Below are 17,036 nucleotides of genomic sequence, written 5' to 3'. Positions count from 1 at the left end.
CCGCCCACCCACTCACCTGCCAAAGGCCGGGGTGTGTGGGGGGTTCTCGGGCACCCAGAGAAATCTGCTCCTCAGCCCTCCTCACTGTTTCATGAAACTGGACTGATTTCTTTAACTCTTCTAGGGGAGAAACTGAGGCCAGAGGAGAAAGAAACGCCCAGACAAGGCACTTGTTGGCCTCACACGTGCAGCCAGCCCTGTTTTCTGCATGCACCAGCTGTCCCACTGAGACCAGAAAAAGAGGGGATTGAAGGACAGCACGCTTCAGCCACGCTGACTGCTGACCAGTCACTGCCTGCTTTCAGGAGAATGAGAGGGCTGACCAGGGGGCCCTCCACATGTCATGATTCAGAGGCTCGGGGACATGCCAGGTCCTTCCACTACCTGCAGCCCTCAGATCTCTCTTAGGCGCCTCACCTTCATCGTGCACATTGCACCTCACCACACATGGCCTCTGCACTGAAGGAGGACCGTTGTCATGCTTTTTCTAGATTCATAATAAGAACTGTGAGGTTCATTCTTAGAGCTGAGAGAATAGATGCTCGCTGGGGTGAAGGGGTAGAGAGAGCCAAGATTAAAAGCCAGTTCAGTCATTGATGAAACTTAAGGCCTTTTTGCTGGATGCCTCTCAACAGTGGGACCTGCCCGATGGCGGTGTTCAGGTTTATGTGAACGTTTCACACAAGGGCCCGTTTCTCACAGGCACACCTCCCTTGGTGCTTCTTTAGGTTGTGGGGCTAGGCCCCTTAGTCTTTCATTTCTGGATTTTCAGAAATGAGTAGGACGGCACATGGAGGTGCTCTGTAGATGTGCATGTCTAACTGAACCCTGCTCCCCACTTTGCACCTTTCTCCATGGCACCAACAGTGGCCCCAAGGTGTGGCTCCATTCCTTTAGAGTATTGACTGTTGGCTAAGCTTTTCACATCGGACTCCCACAACCACCCTAAGAGATTGAGAGGAAAGCTATCTCTAGCCCGTTTTCCAGGTGAGCAAACATTTCTTCTAGTATCACAATAGTGCACCTGTGTAAAGAACTTGGCTTTTGCAGAGCTCCATCTGTGATGTCACCTTCGCCCTCTACAACTCTAGAAGGCAGCTAGCTGGGTGCAGTGTGGGCTGAGGCATCAAAAATCACTGGTTTCTATCCTAACTGCAGCTTAGAGCTCTCGAGTATTATAATCTCTGTGCCTCAGGTACTTCAGCTGTAAATGGGCGAGCAGGGACATCTACTTCAAGAGTCACTGTGAAGATGAACTCAGAGGGCATCACTTGGAATGAAGAACGCCATCAATAAAAGTCTATTGCCTTCCTCCCTTCTCTTTTTCGATGAGAGCCGGAGGAAGGGAATGAAACCAGATTATAATGGCTGCTGGTTAGTTCCGAGGACCGTCCACGAGTGGGGAGCAGGTCATTAAGCCCCATTTGGGGTTAAGGGGTTTCTCCTTTGAGGTCCAAGCAGGCAAGGAATTAGAAGGAAGGGAGCCCAGAGCTCGGCCCCAGAGGCTGACAGGCCTGCCAGAGCTCATTCTCTCCTTCCAGGCAGGGACCCCTGCAGCTTCTGGGCTGACTTTGTGGATTAGGCCACACCTCACAGGGCTCTGTAACGCCCCACCCGCTAGAGGGTTTGCGGATCACTTCTTTCTCACCCTGGGAGTTTCCCGCTGTTAAAAACAAACAAAGGCTAAGAGGTCTGACCGGGAAGGGGCTGCAGGAGAAAGGCCCTGGGCGCCTGGGTGACTCCCGACAGCCACTGAGTGAGGGGGTCTGTGGGTAGACGCCCCAGAATTGTGTTGGTGGAGAGAAAAGCCCCAGAGCTCCTCCATATCCTGGTGTTTCTCTGCTTCCCACTGAAGCTAATTTGGAATATATAAGGTCCCCGAAGACTGCCCTTTTGCTCCACTTCTTGCGAGTTCACAGCTTTAAAAACAAAACTCTCTCTCCTATTTACTGGGTGTTGAATTTCGGATACTTTGGTTCCCATAGGAGTCCAGCACCCTGTAATGAAACTTTTCCTCTACAGATAAGTTCTAAGGCTCCCCCATTCATTTCTTCCTGAGCTTAACAATGCCTTTGAGGCCCATTTTCTGCGGGGCACTTGATTAGCAAGGCCCAAGGGACCCCTGACTCCAGCTACTATCCAGGGAGTCACTGGGGTCCCCAAATCGGCACTTCTGAGAGCCTCTCCCTAATCCTTGTTTCACCCGGCCCTGGGGCTCTAAACTGGAACGGTTTCACTGGTGCGAGAATAAAAACAGCCCCCCGAGTCCCCGGCGCCGCCACAGCCCCTGACTGGGATCGGCGAGCCAGCGTCCCGGTGCGCGCCCCGACTTCCTGGGCCTCAGCCTCCCGCGCGTCGTCCTCCCTCGAACCGGGGTCCTCTTAGGAATGCACCGCCTGCCCGTGGCCAGACCGCTCTCGTTGGTTCGTGCGAGTCTAACCCTCGGGCCCGCCACTGCAAATGAGTTTCCTGAGTGTGGGTTCCGAGAGCGGACGCCACGACCCGAGCCCGGCCCTCCCGCCAGGGGCCCCTCTCGCCGCTCCTTTCCCACGACTTCCTCCCGGCGCCCGCTGGACTTCAGGTCGGGGCCGCGCGGAGTCCTGCGCGCTCCAGCCCTGGCGGCCGCTGTCCCAGGTCGCCCACGTGGGCGCGCTCCGCGCCGGGCGGGGGGAAGGCCAGGAGCCCTCCCGGAGGCGGTCGAGGGGGGAGCCGGCAAGGCGCCCGCAAGGAGGAGGCGGCGGGGCGCGGGGGAGGAGGCGGGGAGCCCCAGCGGCAAGGGGGCGGTGACAGAGCTTGGAAAGGAGGCTGCACGCGGATTTGCATGAAACACAGACTGGGAGCGGGCGGGAGCAGGATCGCGGCGTACGCCCCGGGCCGGCCCAGCTAGCGAGCGAGCCGGGAAGGAGGAGGGCAGCGGGGAGGCGAGGCTGCCGAGGCGGAGGGATCTGCGCATCAAAGCGAGCGAGGCGAGCAAAGTTTGGCTGGGGGTTGGACTTTCCTTCCTGGAGGCGGCACCCAAACAGCCACCCCGTGCGGAAACCCAAACTTTCTTCTGCCACTCCGGTCCCCGCGGCCGCTGCCTCCGCCCCGCGTCCCGGGCCTTCCCGATCCCGCTTCGCTACCGCCTGCCCGCCGCCCCGCCGTCCTTCTCCCCGCCGTGGGAGACGCCCGGGGCGCAGGGCCGCGCGCCGAGCCCCGCCGGCTGCAGCGCCGCGGCCGGGCCCGGAGAACCAGCAAGTTCGCCGAGAGTTGAAGCGAAGTTTGGGCGGCCGCGGCCGGCCCGGGCTGAGCTCCCCGCTGCGCCCCCGGCGTCCCGCCGCGCCCAGCCCCGCCGGGGGCGCTCCTCGCAGCTCGCACGCCCTCCCCAACCATGTCGTCCATCCTGCCTTTCACTCCCCCGATCGTGAAGCGCCTGCTGGGCTGGAAAAAGGGCGAGCAGAACGGGCAGGAGGAGAAGTGGTGCGAGAAGGCAGTCAAGAGTTTGGTCAAGAAGCTTAAGAAGACGGGGCAGCTGGACGAGCTGGAGAAAGCCATCACCACGCAGAACGTCAACACCAAGTGCATCACCATCCCCAGGTGGGGGCTGGAGGGACCGTTGGGCGCGCCCGCCCAGCCCCAGAGCGTGGCGGGGCCGGCCTGGTGGGATTGGAGCAGGAGGGATCGTGTGTGTGTGTGTGTGTGTGTGTGTGTGTGTGTGTGTGTGTACACGAGGGGTGGGAACGCAGGCAGGAAGCGGGTGAGGGGGGACCCCAAACAAAACCTTTTCTAGATTTGCAAAGATTCGGAGCCCGGGACTTCCACGCGGCGCTCGCTCTCGCAGACCTCGCATTGGCTTTTCACCTCCGGGAAAGGGGGTGCTGCAGGGTCGCCCCCCCCCCCCACGCCGGGGAGCTGCGGGATAGAACTTGAGGCCCGCTTTGTTCAGCTCCGCGGGCCCGAGCCCCTCCTCCGCCGCCGCCTCCCGCCCCCGCGGCCCGCGCCCGTGGAGGTGGTGGTGTCTCTCCCTTTCTTTTCTTCATTCCTGTCCCCCCACTTCTTTCCTTCTCGACAGGAATGCAGTCCGTACAGCTGGGGCTGTGGGTGAGGAGCGGGAGCCTCGTGATTGACAGATTCCTTCTTCGTTCTCTCTTTGCCTTCGGGATTAGCATTTTTATCGAGTATTTTTAGATTCGGTTGTGCCAGTCTCCCGCCCCCTCCGCACACACGCACTTTAGTTGCAGTGCAGTGCTCTGACTTTCAAATGAGAGAGATAAGTGGCGGAGAGTGGGGTCTTCTCCCCCGCCTCCCCCGGCTGTTTTTTGCCCTTCTTTCAGGCTGAGATTGCGGGTGGGTGCCGAAAGGAGAGGGGTTTGGAGCCGAGGAGATAACAAAACGCACCCCAAAGTGGGCCTCGCATCGGCCCTCGCATTCCTACGGAGCCCTCCTTCCCAAAGCGCTTTGCCATCTGTCTGGACCTCCTTTATCCTCCACTTCTTGCTAGCTAGGTCTGGCAGGAGCTCCCAGATGGCTGATAGAAGGGGTCAGTGACTTCTCTCCACTCCCCACGGCCTTCTCTTAGCTTAGCTGCGCCTGGCTGGAAATTAGGATGGGGGTGGGGGGCACATATTTTAGCTTTCTTAGTCTCCCTCTTAGCCCCCTTTGAACGTCTTAATTCTGTACCGAGGGAGTTTGTGTGTCTGTGTGTGTGAGTAGGGGTCCCCGGCTGTGAAGGAATGAGCAGGGGGTCCCCAGGGCTAGAGCCCCACATAAATTGTCCGCCTTGATGCCGGGCCAGAAGTGGACTCTGTCCTTGGCCACCTGCTCGGGGCAGCTGTACGCCGGCCGCCGGCGTGTCAGGCATGCACAAAGCAACATCTGTCCACGGAAACCCAGAGCCGGCCTCCTCTGGAAATAAACGCCACATATGGTGGGAGTGCTGACTTGAAAAATAATAATTTTTTTTTTTTTCAAAACTGGGTGGATCCAGTCAATAAAGCGGGAAGGAAGGTGGTGTACTGTCTGGGAAGTGTGTTCTGGTGTGTGATGGGGAGCCAGAATTGACTTCAGAGGAGGTGGTGTGATGTGATGGTCAGGGAACCCTAGGTCCTGGTCTCAGCCCCGGTTCTTCCTTCTTTATTGCTTTGGGTGAGGGGTAGGGAGTAGGGTAAAGGAATGTCATACTTCTCCCTCCTGGGGAGAACCTGCCTTCTTACCTGCCTGAGGGCGCTGAGGACAAGTGCTTTTCTATGTTTTGAGACAGAAAAAAAAATCAGTATCCAGTATAAAATGAAAAGCTGCATGAATTGTTTCACAGTTTACAAAGGACTTTCATATGCTTTTACGAGATGAAGAAAAAGAAACTCATGGAAAATAGATAAGGCAATTAGGCCTAAGACTGATCCCATTTTCAAAGTTGAGAAAACTTTGGAGAGAGGTGAAAAGGCTTGGCATAGCAAAACATCCCATTCTGACCAAATGTGCCCGTTCTGCTTGCCATGGCTCCTCTTCACTTTGAAGGTTCTGAATACATTCTTTGCTGATGCCTAGAGTATTAGCTAGAGGAGTGGGTCCTGGAATCTCTGGTAGTAAGGTTGCCAGCATTCTTTGGGCTGGTGACAGCCTGGAGGAGAGGCCTGGCCCCCCCTTGCCTTGGTAGGAGTTTGCCCTCTGGGAAAGCATAGCCATGGCCTGCCTTTTCCTCTTCGAGAGTTTTCTGCAGCCTGAGGCATATGGACACTCTGGATGTCCCTGAGAGTTCAAGTTAACTTGGCCTTCCCATAGCTCTGTGAGGACTGAGCCATCTTCTACCTGCCTGGCAAGGACCTAATGCTGAAGCAGATTTTTTTCCATCTTTTTCAGTTAGGGAAACCCCGTTACTTGGGTGGATCCAGACAAAGTGGATTTCCATCCTTGGATTTTGTGCCCACGCCTTTGGGTCACCTTGTCTCCCTTGGCAACAGCGGCTGCTGTTTTGCTCATGGGCAGAAAACTAAAGGCCACGTCTTGGGGAGGTGGCTAGCTGGCCTCACGCGGGTGATATCGGTGTGTCTCTGAGTCCCATAGATTGTGGGGCTGCCTGTCAAATTGTCTGCTCTCTCCCCACAGCTTTTTATAACGAGGTCTTTGGGAAACTGACAGCGGGAAATGTTTCATCTAGTTATCCCACTGTGGGTGTGCGGTGGGGCCCTGGGTGCTTAAAAGTACCCTACAAGATCTGGACTTCACAGTGTAAGGAACCCTTAGTCTAAGGAGATTTTCTCCAGCTTGTTTTGGCTAATACAAGATCATGAGCAGCAGCAGCACTGTTTACCAATTGGAGCTGTGTACTGGAGTCCCCCAGACTGCACGCTTTCTTCTGTTATTCCAGCTCTAACTTGTCTCAGTGATCAAGAGAGCTGGAGTGATACAGGCTTACTGGTTTCAAGCATGTCAAAGAGACTGGTGCCAAAGCAGTGGTCAGAGCCTGATTTAGACACACCAGTAGAGGGGCTATCAGGATTCTCTGAGGTCTGGCAGGATGGTCAGAACTTCGACCGGTTGTGTAATAGCATCCTCTGTGTTATCTACTCTCCTTCTTGAGTACCTGAGTCCATCTGCAGGTATCTTCCTGGCCAGTTTATAAGAATGGAGTAATAGCATTTGCCAACGAGAGGCAGAGAAGGTGTGCATGTGTTCTATCGGGGAGAAGGAGCCAGGCACACTTAAAAATGACTCTTCTGATGGACACTGATAATTTGTATTTCTACCAATGGGACCCATGCCGTGGCCCACTTGTTGAGGGCTGGACCAAGCTTACGACCTTGTTTGTTTGGAAGGAAAATCAGGCTTTCTTGTGTCAAAGCACCAAGTCCAGAGGAAAGTTGGGGGAATCGAACCAAACATAAGGTATGACACATACTTTTCTGTGCATCTGTTCTTTTGGTGTGGCCTCCTCCTGCTATCTGCCTGGACTTTGCCAGGCTGGTGTCACCGTAATATTTCTTTCTCAGGCTTCTGGGGACAGACCAGGGGTGCAGAGTGGCAGCTTTAACACCCTCTCCATTTCAGCATCTCCTGTCCTCTTTTCTCTCAGTTGCAGCTCAGAGCACCATTCTTGTGTGGCCCATTGGAACCCAACTCACTTGCAAGCACCCATCCTCTCCTTTCTCTTGTTAACCTCGATTAGAGGAGTTCTGCACAAAGGCAGGAAAGGGAAGGAGTCTGCCGGACACTGGGTAGTGGACTGTGGGGCTGGCTTAGAGCTATGGCTGAATCTAAGAGCCACTTGACCTTCGAACTTAGGAGCCATTTGGAACCTTCGAACCTGCTCCTTGCACCCAGGAGTTGAATGATTGGGCTCAGTATGTGTTGCAGACAGCCCCTTGCTCACAGTTCCTAATCAAATGTTACAGGATGGGATTTTGTGGATTCGTTCATAGGTATTGGCCCCTCCCATGTCTGAATCTGTATTCTGGGAAGTGGGGGAGGATGTGGAGGTAAACTTGAGATGGTCCCTGCCTGTGACAAGCTTACACTTGAGTAAGGAAAACATCAACAGGACGTTATTTGTGTCTATTTCTTTCTTATTCCCAGCCATCAGGAAAAATATGAGCTCTAGTATGGAGTGATATTTTTGGGGAGTGAGGGGGATTATGATATGGTTTTTTAATATTTAGAGGTCACTATGTTAGATAACAAAGTAAGGATAGCCATCTGTTTTCCCCAGAAAAAAAAGCACAGAATTCAGGTCCTGTATCTTGTTGTTTTAATACCTGGATGGATTTAACAGTTCTCAGAGCCTTCGTGTCGGCACCTGTAAAATCAGGATGAGGTAAAGCCTGTGGAAGTGTTTTGTAAACCAGAAAGTTTGACAGATGTGTTTTATATTTAGATGTCTCTGTGTATCATTCATTCATTACTAAATTATTCAGTCATTTATGAAATACCTACTATGATGAGCAGGGCAGGGCACCTGTTCTCAAGGGCCCCCCTGTCTAGAGTGGGAGACAGACTTGCCCAAAATATAGGCCATTAGCTGCAGCCAAAAGGATGTACAAAATGCCCAGGGATGTGGGGGACAGACCATTACTTCTCTGGGAAGAGGTGGGGAGAGGAGGGAGGGGTCAATGCAAAGTGGAAAACCAAGAGGACAGGAGCTATTATCCAAAGGAGGAAGTTTCTGGACGGTAGTACGATCATGGGAACTTTTCGGTTCATGGTGTTTGTTGCCTACAGGACTGAGAATGTCTTTATCTTCTCTTATTCCTAAATGGAGTGCTGCTATGAATATGTTACCTCCTAGTCTGCACCAGAAGACTAGTGACTTGTATTCAGTATTTTATTCCACTGTAAAGTGTTCTCACTTTGAAATAAAAAAGGAGTTAGTATGGCAAATCTGAAATTCAAGTTTCCTTGGTGGAAACGGTGAGTTAAGATGTATTAGCTCAGAATATAACAGACCGTGTTGATAAGAAGTGGGCAACTTGGAGGTGATGGTGGATGCTCAGAATTTTTGAGTTTTGGTGTGCTGTAACCTTTTTTTTTTTTTTGGTGTGCTGTAATTTTTAATTTCTCTGGTTAACACTTGCCAAAAAACAAATCCTGTAAACCTGAAATTCTACAGGGACATAAGAGCTTTTAATAATGTATTTTTAAAAGTCTTTGCAAGGATGTAAAGGTTTAAATGACAGTTCTAATAATAGAAAAAGCCAATGAATACAGTAGTCATTTCCTTCTGATGAGAAATGCAAGCAGCTGATGGCATAGAGAGACTGGCTTGAGCTTATCACATCAGGAATCCAATTAAAATGAGTTTTTGAAAAATAAATATTGGTTCAATAATGTAAATTTGTAATTGCTCTGTTATTCTAATGGAAATAAAATTAACATGATTTAATGGACTGAGCGACCATTAATTTTCACTAGTTAACTTATTGGGAGATTTCTAAATGCCATTGCTTGCGCAATGCAGCCGTGTCTCTGTATGAGCTCCTTTAGGAAATAAATAGGACCAAGAAGTGCCTGCTTTATTTATTGAAGTGTAGCTGATTTACGGTGTTATTTTCAAGTGTACAGCAAAGTGATTCAGTTTTATATATGTCTATCCTTTTTCAGACTCTCTTCCCTTATAGTTTATTACAAAATATTGCATATAGTTCCCTGTGCAATACAGTAGGTCCTTGTTGCTTATTTATTTCATATGTTGTAATGTGTATCTGTTAATCCCAAATTCCTCATTTATCACTCCCTCTCCTTTCCCCTTTGGTAGGCACAGGTTTGTTGTCTAAGTCTGTGGGTCTATTTTTGTTTTCTGTGTAAGTTCATCTGTATCGTGTTTTTAGATCACATGCATAAGTGATAGCATATGATATTTGTCTTTCTCTGGCTTACTTCAGTTAGTCTGGTAACCTCTAGGTCTATCCACGTTGCAAGCAGTGATTGCTTTAAGACTTGAAGTCTGACTTTATTCCCTCATCTATTTTCCCACCTTATTTACCCCTCCCCCAGCCTCTTGTAAGTGCAGTTAAGTTCTTGAAAGTGGAATGCCGCTTTTTCAATCAACAAAGCTCATGAATAGTTCTAATTAACTTTTGTCCTTGTCTCCTTTGATGTATTGACCTATTTAAAAAAAAGAATTCGCCCTGCCCCCTTCCCAGATCCACATCTGGTTTTACAGTCTGCCCAGAAAGGCTGCTGATGCAGGGCCTGGGAGGTTTACCAGCCTTTTGCAGACACAAATGTTCCCTGCAGTGGTGGATGGGACTACTACTTCCCCAGGAGGGCTGGGCATCATCTATTGACCATTGATAGGTTCCTGGGCCAGGGAGCCTTCAATCTTCAGGTGCCGTGGTTTCTGGAAACAGTTGGAAGTTGTCATAGTAAACCTAGCTTGCAGAAGTTTGGTTTCTAATTTTACTGTTTTCCAGATTTTAAAACAAAGATCCAAGAGAACTTGTCCAGTTCATGTGTGTGCTTCCTTTAGTGCACCTACTAGGTGCCAAAACCTGTCCCAGGTAGCAGGAACACACCAGTGATGGAGGCAGATGCCTTATTCTGCCCTATTGTAGCCTCTGGTCCACTGGCTGCTGAACACTGGTCCTTTGGAGTTGTAAGAATCATGTGTGTGTTCACTCTGCTTAACTTGTAAATACTGTTTTCTTAATGCCAGAGAACCAGATTCCCCAAGCCCTGCAGTTTATTGAGTCCTGATGAGAGAGAGAGTGTGTAACGTTACTCTTTGTTTTGACTTAATTAACAGTTTTAGAAATAACAAATCTCGAGCACAAGTCACACTATCCGTTGTGATTATCTGAGGCCTCTGCTGTAAACAGCAGCCTGCCACCGTGGCACACTGCTGCAGGGCGTTTTGACAGAGAGACTCCGCTTAAAATGAAAACACAGTAGAAGCCTATTAATTAAGAAGTTTGTCTAATTCTGGACTAGACTGAAGTTTGTTTAGCAGGCCTTTTCTCCCCATAAATTCTATCAAGAAAAATCAGTCATGAACACACTTTTGGGAGTCATTTTGCAGGCAGGAGTCAACAGACCTGGGTAGGTTCTAGATTTTAGCTCTGTTTCTAATTAGCTGTGTCACCTGGGCCAAGTCCCTGATGTCTCTGAGCCTCAGATGTTCTCAGCTGGGAAGTGGGCTACATAAGCTCTATTAGAGGTTCTTTCTGACTCTAAAGTGGTTTCCATGCAAGCATCTTAGAAGCATCCCTTTGCATGCATCCGCTTGATCAATAAACCGCAGTTCGTTCTTAACTATTCATGTCCTAAGTCCCTGTTAGTCTGGTGCCAATGAATTTCCCTAGTTGAAAGTAAGAAAACTATAATTCAGCTTTTTATTTTAGTTGTTTCACCCCTCTGTCCTCCCTGCCTTTCCTTTGCCCTGTGAGTCTAAATCAGTGAAATTTAACCACAAAGGAATATAAAAATAACTGAAATCAAGGATAACACCATTAAGGCTGAATGTGCTGAGATGCAGTGAGCAGTTTTTCTTCTTTTGTTGCTATTTTTGGCTATCCTCAGAGCAGGAAGTTTACTTAAACTAATGACCACAATTGCCTAAAAATGGTTAAATGTGAGAGGTAGGCATTATAGAGGATACCTGTGGAAAATGTTTGCTCATATGTCAGAGTTTACCCAGGAAGCTTTCTTTATTTATTTTCAAGCATCTATATAAAGAAAGGCTATACTTGATTGCGTAAGCATGCACCTCTTGTGGGGAGGCATGGAGGTTACAAGTTGAAACCCCAGCTAGGAAATGAAAAGTGAGTTTCCCCTGAAATGGTCCTTTTTCTGTATCACACCTGCTCTCCCTGCTTACATCTGGCAAGTTTTTCTCCTGACACCTTTGTTGGGAATTTAGGCCTGGGGTGTTGTTTAAGAAACCTGGAGTCAAGGTTTGCCTTTGAAATCTATGGCATTGTCAATCTGTTGGCTTTCCCCACTAACACTTGCATCACAGACTGCCAGGCCTAGTTGCAGCTCTGGGGTGTCACCTCCTTTTTTTTTTTTTTCTTTTTCTTTGAGACTGGGCTTTTGAAAATAGTAATGCTTTTTGGGTGTGTGTTTTTTAAAGGTCTGTTTTTACGCTGTCACAGCTCAAAAATGCCAAAAGGCATTTTTTCCTTAAAAAATCACCTCTGGGCTAAGCCCAAATGTGGAGTAATGGATCCAGAAAGGACTTTTTGAATAGTTACAAGTGGCTGAAAGCAGGCGCTGGTGATGGAAGTTGGGTTTTTCCTTTTGCTTCAAATGTTCCCCATTGTAAATTTTCTCACACCCTCGTTGAATTCAGATTCAAGGTGAGCCTTGTTTCTCTGTGTGCCTGGAAGGGCAGGGTGAGTGACCTTGTTTTGCTCCCCCTTTAGATGTTGTGTGTACCCTTTTATCTCTACCCAAAGATTCTTAAAATATTGCCCGAGGAGCAGGGGTTCAGGGCGTGAGTAGGCTGAAAGACCAGAATCATCGAGGATGAACAAAGAGCTCTCAAACCTGGGTTTGGGTTGGCCAGTTACTGACCATGTGGCAGCCTTGGGGACATCTGCTTCCATTGATTAAGCTCCACTTTCCTCATCTGTGTAATGGGCATGGGCCTGCCTGCCTCCTATAAATCAACACAAATGATTTAAGAGAGAGCAAGCGCTTGGCTGGTATTTGTGGCTCACAGCACGTAGTAGGTGCTTAGTAAACATTCACTTTTCCCCTTTCAAGGCGGGGGGCGGGGGGGGCGGGCGGTTGGCTGATGGTGTTGGTAGATGCCAGTAAGGGATCCTGCCCCCTCCACTCGTTCTCAGGGCTCACTGTTTGGAGAACCCCTATTGATGCAGTAAAAGAATCTGCCTCCAGCCCTTGTGCACCAAGAGGCCACAGTCACACTGCTGGTTGATGTAGGGCTTGGCAGGCCATTCAAAGAGAAACAATTCGTATTCTTAGGTGGTTCTCCCCCCGCTCCTGTCCTCCATCATCATTTTAAAAACTGTTTGGCTGACTAAAAATAATAGTATTGAAAACAAACTTTGATGAATCAGTGCTCCTGGGGTGGGGGGGGGGGTGGGTGGGTGTAAGATCCTGAAGGAGAAACTCCGTGACTCACAGGCCTGTCACCGATAGCCTGCCCATCCATGTGTGGAAGTGTATGTTTACTCTTGGTGGTGTGTTTTTGAGGCCTGGCTGGAAGGCAGTTCTGGCTCCAGGCAGCCCCTCACCAGTTGCTTGGTTGTCAGGTGAGAATGTTTGGTGCTGGAAGCTCATGGCTCCAAAATGACCCAGACATGGACGGCGGTACCTTTGGCTGCCCTCTAGGTGTGTTGGGGGGCTCACGCTTAGTGGACCACCCTTTGGACATCCTTCTGGATGTGGTTCTTTCCACGGGGTAGAGCTGTGGGCCCAGGGATGGCCCGTGTGGAGCCTGCACTTCCTTCTTCCAGACGGTGCACTGGGTCTCGGCCCTTCTGTTCCCTGCCCCCGTGATCTTGACCCTGCTTCCAGGTCCCAGGTGGGCTCTTCTCCAGGTCCACCTGCCTAAGGAAGGGAGACTGTGTCGACCGTGGGCCGTGTGTGCACCCGTGGGCCCTGGGCCGATGACATGGGTCAGGCCGGGAGATGGAGAAACGGGATGAAATTCAGACTTGGGGTGTCTGCATGAGCGTACAGGAAGCCCCTCTAAGTGTGGGGTGATTCTGGGGATGGGCTGGGATTTAGGGTCAGTTCTCCTGGGATTTTCTCAGCAGTTCCATTGTGGAACCCAAGGGGTCAGAGAACTCTCCATTCAAACCTGGCCTCCCAGGTCATGTTAAGGTCCCTGTCAGTATGATGGAACATATTCTATTTATCACCTGTTACCTTGATTTCTCTCTTTTCTATATGACATATTGTATGTGGAACTCCACAGTTCCTCCTGCTCTCAGACCATTTGACGGTGGAGGCAGTCCTGTTTTTATGGCCATCCTCTCAGTGGGCTTCCCTGGTGGTTCAGATGGTAAGGAATCTGCCTGCAATGTGGGAGACCCAGTTTCAATCTCTGGGTTGGGAAGATTCCCCTGGAGAAAGGAATGGCAACCCACTCCAGTATTCCTGCCTGGAGAATCCCATGAACAAAGGAATCTGGCAGTCTGTATAGTCCTTGGGGTTGCAAAGAATCAGACATGACTGAACGACTAATAACTTTTTCTCTGTTATATAGCCACAACTGAGGCCCTGCTCAGGTGGCACCATTATATGGAAGATTGTGGGTGTTTCTGTAGGAAGGATTGATTTCCCTCACCTTGAACTCAGATCAGAGTGAGTTAAGTGCAGGTCAGGGAAAGGTGATGCTTATGGCAGCTGCCTATCCGAAAGGTGGAGTGAAGAGCCCAACCCCTGCTAGTGCAGTTGGCTGTTGGCTCCATTTATTGGGCAGTGACTTTGTGCTGGGCCTCAGGAGAGATAGAGATGCAGAGATAAAGTCCTGTCTCTGAACTGTGCAGAGGCTAAAAGGGACAGTGGCTGCAGCTACAGTGGGCTCATGGGAAAGACTTCTAGGTTGATAAAAGCAGTGCTGGGGATCCCAGAGAAAGAGCAGCTTGTTTCTGAGGGACTCAGAAGGCTTCACAGAAGAGATGATGCTCCAGCGAGACTTTGAAAGGTGGATAGGAGTGTGGGAGTGAAGGGAAGGCTGAGTGCAGCACTGGCCAGACAGAGAGTGGAAGGGCCTGGCGTCTGGGGCGGGGCGGCCAGAACGTGGAAGAGGGCCTGGCCAGAGAGGAGTCTGAGAAGGAGGTTGCCAAGGGTTTCATTCGGCCGAGCTTGGCGTTTGGACCTTGCTCCGTAAAGCACCCAGGAGATTTTAAAGTACGGGAGTGGCGTGGCTGAAGCCACCGTTCTATTCGCGTTTCCTCGCCTCCCCCAGCCCGTGGCTGGTAAGAGCAAGTTTTCTGCCTGAGTTATCCAGGTCAGAGTCGTAATCCCTTACACCACCATGTGGACAGCTTCAGGCTATGTCTGGACCAGGGTGAAAATAGTGTTTTGTTCGCCGTCAGGAGGGAAGACGGGTTACACAGCCAGGAGGGCTCTGGGAGCCCAAGTGTTCAGGTAATTAGCCAGTGAGTCATGCCAGCCTCTTGACATGGATTCCTTGGGAAATTAAGCAGAGTGTCGCTGGGCTCCATGCAGAGGCCTGTTCTCCCCAAGCAGCGGCCTCGGCCTCAGATCCCAGCCTCTCCTTGGGTTTTCTCTGTGCCTGGCATGGTGTCTTTGTGTGGAATGTCTCTGGTCAGTGTTTTAAATTTCTTCATTGACGATCGTCTAGGTCGGGCTTTCCAATTCCAGACCACACTGCAATCAGTAAAAATGCCTAAGTTCTCTACTGCAGACTCATCAGATGCTCTCATGTATTAAAAACAGATTACATTCCTTAGTAAGAGAGTAAAATGGGGTAAGTTCATATATTTCATCACGAGCAAGCAGAAATCTTGGTAACCATGCATACAGTTTACCTCATCTGTTTAGGGTCATCTTTTTTGTTGTTGTTGCTGTTAATTGAAGTTTATAGGTTTTTAGAAGTAAGAAGTTTTGTGTCCATGGACAGGTTCTTAGTTCATGGACCATTTTTGAGAACCCTGATAGAGACCTGCTGCTGAAATGGCAGCCTACTTTGATGGAGCTTTCTGGGCTTGCATTCAGGAGACCCAGGTTCAAATCCCTGCCTTTCTGCTTCTTGCTTTGGTGACTGTAGACCAGTCACCTGATTTTTTTTTTTTTTTTTGAACCTTCCTTTCCTCATCAGTAAAATGAGAAAAACGATGCCTTCCTTGGTAGGATGATTGTTGTTTATTTCGATGAGCTATGTATTAATGAATGGCGCTAGTGGTAAAGAACCCGCCTGCCAGTGCAGGAGACATAAGAGACCTGGGTTCAGTCCCTGGGTTGGGAAGATCCCCTGGAGAAGGCGATGGCAACCCACACCAGTATTCTTGCCAGGAGAATCCTGTGGATGGAGAAGCCTGGAGGACTACAGTCTATGGGATCACAAAGAGTCAGACACAACCAAAGCAACTTAGCATAGCATGTGTATTAAAAGCTCTTTGCAGACTATAAAGTATGCACTGTCACTCATCCTTTCTTTTTTTAAAAAATATTTATTAATTGATTTGGCTGCACCAGGTCTTAGTTGTGGCATGGTGAACTCTTGCTTGCGGCGTGTGGGATCTAGTTCCCTGACCAGGGATCAAAGCCAGGCGCCCTGCACTGGGGAGCATGGAGTCTTAGCCACAGGACCACCAGGAAAGTCCCCACTTATTATTTCTTTATGAAGCACAACTCTATAGTATTGTTAAAAACCCTTCCTCACAGAGATGGAGTTAAACCTTCCAAGTTCACACCTACGTTTTCACAGAGACCATAGAGAAAACCTTAATGATACACAGAATTCAACAGGAGTATGAACTTAGGGCGTGCATACAATGGGGGGGGGGGGAGGGAGGAGGGGCATGGGTCTGGTTCCAGAAGCTTAGGTGAGTTGGTGCTTATGGTCTTGTCTGAGGATTTGGGTCAGTCGTGCTGACATGTGGCAGATCACCTGAGCTGTCTCACTGGGAGTGATTCTGGTACATGCAGCGTGGACTGGGTGCTGATTATGTGCCAGACACCAAGGCGGGCCATTGATCAGGTGGTTGATCTTCTTTACCCATCTTCTGGGAAGGATGAGTTACCAATGTTTGTAGAAGAGGAGGCTCAGGCTTTGAGAAGTCAGCAGCAGACTAGGAATCTGAGTTCAGGTCTCTTGTTCCCAGCTGTCTGCCCCGGGGCTCCCCCAAAAGGGACTACTGTTCTCCTTTTTATAAGAAAACCAATGAAATTGCTTAGGAAAGTTGCTGTAGGTCTCATGATAAGAGATGGAGCGGAATTTGCCTCTGAAGCTCTGTCCGTTTTAGAATCTAGGGTGACCAAAGAATTTGTTAAACAAACCAGGACACTTCTAAGAGTGAAAAGGGGGCAGTGCCGTTATCAGTGATGGCCAGAACCTGGCATCAACCTGGACTATCCAGGCAAACCTGGAGAGGTAGTCACTCAAGTCACCCTGCCTCCGTGCCGGTGATCACGATACCTGGCCAGAGTAACTGGGAGGGTCCATCAGTAGGTTTCGCTGCCACTGCTAAAGTGTCAGGGACTGTCTAGATGGTTTACTGCTGCTTTGAGTGAGGTGACTCGTCTAAGATCATTCAGCAAGTTGGCAGTGTAACATAATTTAAAACTGGATGAAACTTTAGAGGTAATCTACAATAGTCAAGTTAACACCAGAGTATGTGTTAACTTAGCTGCAGTGGGAGCTGGGGAACATTTGGCTTCACTGATGGCCACTCTGAAGGGAAGGACAAGAAGCAGGAGGTGGAGATGGGAGTGTATCCGGGGGATGCCGGGGTGGCAGTGAGGGGGTGGTAGGGTGTTCACTTGGCTCTAGAACATATGCATCCTCATGAAGACATGTCCCTTTGGAAAGCAGGAGCTGCCCCCAGGTCCAGTGCAGCTGAGACGGGATTTCATGTCCAGGAGCAAAGTCTTCTGTGAGCTGACTTCTGCTCCCCTGCTGCATG

The 17,036-nt window shown here is 50.0% G+C and overlaps 1 protein-coding gene across 1 annotated transcript in view; it reads left to right on the top strand.

Annotated features, from left to right (window-relative positions):
• Positions 1-2,771: 2,771 nt before the first annotated feature.
• Positions 2,772-17,036, top strand: part of SMAD3 (SMAD family member 3) — a 128,512-nt gene continuing 114,247 nt past the window's right edge. Inside the window, exon 1 of the mRNA XM_043919841.1 lies at positions 2,772-3,576. Coding sequence (XP_043775776.1) covers positions 3,371-3,576 — 206 coding nt within the window. The 5' untranslated portion in view covers positions 2,772-3,370. The remainder of the gene's footprint in view (positions 3,577-17,036) is intronic.

Source organism: Cervus elaphus, chromosome 12, assembly GCF_910594005.1.
Source record: "Cervus elaphus chromosome 12, mCerEla1.1, whole genome shotgun sequence".
Classification (NCBI taxonomy): Eukaryota; Metazoa; Chordata; class Mammalia; order Artiodactyla; family Cervidae; genus Cervus; species Cervus elaphus.
This window is presented reverse-complemented; position numbering and strand designations above follow the sequence as displayed.